At 48.1% G+C, this 4,924-nt stretch overlaps 3 protein-coding genes across 3 annotated transcripts; all 3 read left to right on the top strand.

Annotated features, from left to right (window-relative positions):
• Window positions 1–505: 505 nt before the first annotated feature.
• LOC141719809 (uncharacterized) lies at window positions 506–934 on the top strand. Its single transcript, XM_074522184.1, has one exon. It carries the CDS (start codon window positions 506–508, stop codon window positions 932–934), a length of 429 nt encoding a protein of 142 aa, XP_074378285.1.
• A 503-nt stretch (window positions 935–1,437) lies between these two features.
• Window positions 1,438–2,022, top strand: LOC141719807 (uncharacterized). The gene has a single exon (XM_074522183.1). It carries the CDS (start codon window positions 1,438–1,440, stop codon window positions 2,020–2,022), a length of 585 nt encoding a protein of 194 aa, XP_074378284.1.
• A 1,605-nt stretch (window positions 2,023–3,627) lies between these two features.
• LOC141719806 (uncharacterized) lies at window positions 3,628–4,344 on the top strand. The gene has a single exon (XM_074522182.1). It carries the CDS (start codon window positions 3,628–3,630, stop codon window positions 4,342–4,344), a length of 717 nt encoding a protein of 238 aa, XP_074378283.1.
• Window positions 4,345–4,924: the final 580 nt, after the last annotated feature.

Raw genomic sequence — 4,924 nt, 5'->3', positions numbered from 1 at the left:
CCCTAGTGGAAGAGGACGGGGTTATTACCCTAACTCCTGAAGAAGAGGCCTTACTCCTAAAGATCCGGGCAGAAAAGGCCGCGGAGAAGGGCAAGGCCAAAATTGATCAAGTCGACAAGGAAGCGGAAGCGCGAGCAAAGAAAAGAGAAGCCGATGCGCTCCGATTGAAGGCCCTGCAGCTCCAAAGGGAGGAGATTGAACTGCAAGAACAAGCCTTGCGCGACGAAATGCGGGCCGAAAAGCAAGGCAGAACGAATAAGAATAGAAGAGAACGTCGGGCGCATGACGAAGAAGATGAGTCAGACTCTGATTCGCATCCCCGAAGGAAAAGGACTAAGCAACCCTTTTCTTCTGATTCAGATGAGGAGCCCGATGGATCTAGCCTCAGGATCAATCGCCTAGAAAAGGCCATGTTCGGTGATAGAAGGCCCGATCGAGAACCGGTCGTGACACAAGAAATCGAGCAGTACCGACCCCCCCGGGCGAAGAGAGATAATTCCCTAAGATGAGCGAGTTCAATGGAAAAGGAGACCCCGAGGACCACTGTGAAAAATATGAACTCCTGATGGTTGGGATGGGCCACAATGATATTATATTGTGCAAAATGTTTAAGACTTATCTCAAAGGGTCTGCGTCAATGTGTTACAAGTCCCGCAAGCCCCGATCCATCGAGTCCTACGAGCAGTTGAAGAGGAAGTTTTTGAAGTACTACTCGCACCTATGCCGAAAGGCGATGGATACTGAAGTCCTGGTCCACTGCAGACAGAGGGCGAATGAAGAGTTGGGGAATTATCTCGCTCGGTTGAAGGAAGAAGCTGGGATGGTCACTAACTTGGACAAAATCAAAGCAATAGGCTTCCTAACGGCGGGGCTGACCCCTACAAAGGTAAAAAGCTTCGCTCATCTCTTTACGATTTTCCCCCGAAATCCCTGAATGATATATATGTGATAGGCGAGAATATTCGCCGAAAGATGGAAAGTATTGGGGGGTATAAAGATTCAAGAAGAGACGACCGATCAAAGCGAGCCGGCATATATGAAGGCTCAAGATCAGGCTCTGATCGAAGGGATAGCAGGAAAGAAGGAAGGAAAGAAACGGATCGTGGGGCCGAACGGCGTCGAGATAGAGATTCGGCCGTATTCACCCCGTTGAATGCGCCGATCTCCAAGATTCTCCATGAGATCAAGGGCAAACCAGGATTTGTACGCCCCGCCAAAATGAAGGTCCCAAACCACAAGAAGAACCCTGATAAATATTGCGACTATCACAGGGATAAGGGGCATAACACCGATGAGTGCTATCACCTAAAAAAGCTCATTGAGCGCATGATCAAAGATGACAAGCTTAATCAGTTTGTCTGAGATCTGAGAGATAGGTTGGGGCCGAAGGAGAACCAAGAGGAGGAGGTAGAGGCCGATGAGCCAGAGCGAAGGGACATGATAAGGGGCGAAGTAAAAACTATATCTGGGGGAAGCATCCTGGATAAGGATAGTAAGACAACAAATAAGAAGTATGCCCGACAAGTGTACAATCTGTATCAGTTCGGACAGGCAAAGCCCCATATGTCCATAACCTTCAGCACTGAAGACTACGAGGATGTCATTCGCACGCACGAGGACCCTTTAATCATCAATCCCATCATCGGGCAAAACAAAATATGGAAAGTGATGGTGGATACAGGCAGCTCAGCCAACATACAGTTCCACAAAACCTACTGCAAAATGAACTTGGCTGGAGAGCGACTAGAGCCCTGCAACGAGGCTCCCCTTTATGCCATCGGAGGGCATCCCATTCAGTTCGAAGAAACAATTACTCTACCGGTCCTCCTAGGCAAGTTGCCGTATACCGTCGAAAAGCTGGTGAAGTTCTATGTAGTTCGGATCGAAAGCCCGTACAATGCAATATTTGGCAGGCCCTTCTTATCAACCTTTGAAGCAGTTGAGTCTATACCCCACCTTAAACTCAAGTTCCCCACTGAGAAAGGGGTAGGAGAAATGAGGGGCGATCAGAAAACCGCCTGAATCATAATGCTCGAAGACCTGGAGAAGGATCAGGAATATGAAGGATCGGATGGAACCGGAAAGAAAAAGCGGGCAGAGTCCGAACCCAGTGGAAGCCGGGAAACATTGAACATTGAGTTGGAGAAATTCGGGGCCAATCTTTCGAGCCCGATCGCCGAACCCGCCGCGGAAACCGAAAAAGTGGAATTGTACGCGGGCCATTCAGGAAAGATGGTTCGGATTGGAAAAAACATGGGGGCGGATCTGAAGACGAAGGTAATAGCTGTCATTCGACAATACCATGACGTGTTCGCCTGGGGACCGGAAGACATGGCCGGATTGGATCCCAAGACGGCAAAGCACTGCTTGAATGTGCAGCCCGAGGCCAAACCGGTAAAGCAGAAGAAGAGGACATTTGCAGTCGAACGACAGAAGGTCATAGAGGCCGAAGTGGAAAAATTGTTGGAAGCCAAATTTATCGAGGAAATTGATTATCCCGACTAGCTAGCCAATGTGGTGGTCGTCAAGAAGTCAAATGGGAAATGAAGGATGTGCGTGGATTACACGGACCTCAATAAATCATGTCCGAAGGATCACTACCCCTTGCCTAGCATCGACCAACTGATAGACGCCATGGCAGGATATGAGGTACTTAGTTTTTTGGATGCTTTTTCTGGTTATCATCAAATTGCTATGAATGATAAGGATGTGCCCAAGACAGCGTTCATAACTCTAAAGGGGACTTATGCCTATATTAAAATACCCTTCGGACTGAAGAATGCTGGAGCCACATTCCAGCGAATGGTGAACAAGATCTTTAAATAGCAGATCGGAAGGAACATGGAAGCATATGTGGATGACATGATTGTAAAATCACTGTTCCAAGATCATGCCGAAGACTTAAAAGAATGCTTCGAAATGCTCGGAAAGAACAACATGAGAATCAATCCGAACAAATGTACCTTCGGGGTCTCTAGCGGCAAGTTTCTTGGCTACATGGTCAGTGCCCGGGGAATAGAGGCGAACCCAGAGAAGATCGAGGCAGTTATTAATATGGAACCTCCCAAATACATCAGAGACATCCATAAATTGACAGGCCGGTTTGCCGCCCTTCGGCGTTTCATTTCCCGGTCAGCCGAGAAGGCACCCCCCTTCTTCGCCGTGCTCAAAGGGTCAAAGAATTTTGAATGAGGGCCTGAATGTCAAAAGGCATTCGAAGAAGTAAAAGAATATCTTACAAAGGCACCACTCTTGATGAGGCCCGATCCGAAGGAAACCCTTCAGCTTTATCTAGTCATGTCCGACAGAACTCTCGGGGCAGTACTTGTGAAAAACTACGAGGGAAATCAGCATCACGTGTTCTACGTGTCCCATGTCCTCAAGGATGCAGAGACAAGGTACCCCAACGCCGAAAAATTCGCATATGGGTTGGTTATGGCCTCCCGAAAATTGCGACATTATTTCCAAGGGCGGACGATCCAAGTTGTTACCAGCCAACCTCTGAAGAAGATTTGAACAAGACCCGAAGCCTCTGGAAGAGTCGTAGCATGGTCCATCGAACTCGGGGAATTTAATCTCGAGTACGTTCCCCGAACGGCAATTAAGGCTCAGGCTTTGGCCGACTTCATGGTTGAATGTACATTCTCAGGTCCAAAGGATCTTTCACCCGAAGTACAACTAATCCGGATCCCAGGGAAGTGGAAACTTTTTATAGATGGGTCGGTAGCCAGAAAAAAGTGTGGGGCCGGCTTAATCCTCTCCAGCCCCGAAGGATTCGAGATACGCCAAGCCATAAGATTCGATTTTCCTTTGACAAATAATAAAGCCGAATACGAGGCACTCCTCGCAGGAATGGAGCTGGCCCGAAACCTTGAGGCGAAGCACCTAAGGGCCTTCAGCGACTCCATGCTGGTTGTGAAACACTTCATGGGGGAATATGGGCAAAGAGATCCCCGAACGAAAACCTATGCTGCCAAGGTACGAGATGCTTCTTTATCATTTGAAACCTTTGAACTAAGTCAAATTGGCAGAGAGAACAATGTTAGGGCAGACGCCCTTTCCAGGCTAGCTTCGGCCGAGACACGGAACTTAACTGGTTCTATTTACCTCACCGAAGCCAAGACGCCTTCGATCGAGAAGAAAGAATGTCTTGAAATTCACCAAGGGAGCGACTGGATGACCCCCCTTAGGAACTTTCTGGAGAAAGGCATTCTACCCCCAGACCGAAAGGAGGCCCTGAAAATTAAATACAGAGCATCGAATTACACAATCATTAATGGGCGGATGTATCGTCGGTCAGTCAGTCAGCCCCTTCTGCGATGTTGGAACACCAAAGAACAATGACAGGCTCTGGAGGTGGTGCACGAAGGAATTTACGGCGAGCACCTGGCTGGTCGGTCACTCGCCTTTAAAATTATCCGACAGGGATTCTTCTGGCCCACTCTGAAAGCCAACGCCAGTGACTATGCAAAAAGGTGTGTATAGTGTCAGCTGTTCGCCACTGTCCCAAAACAACCCCCATAAGAAATGACCTATGTACTAAATCATATTCCATTCGCCGTATGGGCCGTAGACATAGTCGGCATACTCCCAACTAGCACGAAGCAAGCAAAGTACTGCATAATCGCCATCGACTACATGACCAAGTGGGTCGAAGCCCGTCCTCTATCATCCATAATCGAAGAATCCGCAAAGAAGTTCTTCCTAGAACAGGTCATTCTCCAATTTGGCATTCCGAAAACTTGCATCTCAGATAATGGAAATCAGTTTATTGGGAACAAGTTCCGCAAGTTTCTGCACCACTTTCGGAATCGAACAAAAATTTAGCTCAGTCGCTCACCCTCAAGGAAATGAGGCAATCGAAGCAGCAAACAAGGTGATATTTCGAGGAATAAAAAAGAGGTTGGGCGAGGCCAAAGGAAGA

The sequence above is a fragment of the Apium graveolens genome, chromosome 4 (genome assembly GCF_009905375.1).
Source record: "Apium graveolens cultivar Ventura chromosome 4, ASM990537v1, whole genome shotgun sequence".
Classification (NCBI taxonomy): Eukaryota; Viridiplantae; Streptophyta; class Magnoliopsida; order Apiales; family Apiaceae; genus Apium; species Apium graveolens.
Note: the sequence above shows the minus strand (reverse complement) of the source record. Positions and strands in the feature narration are given on the sequence as shown.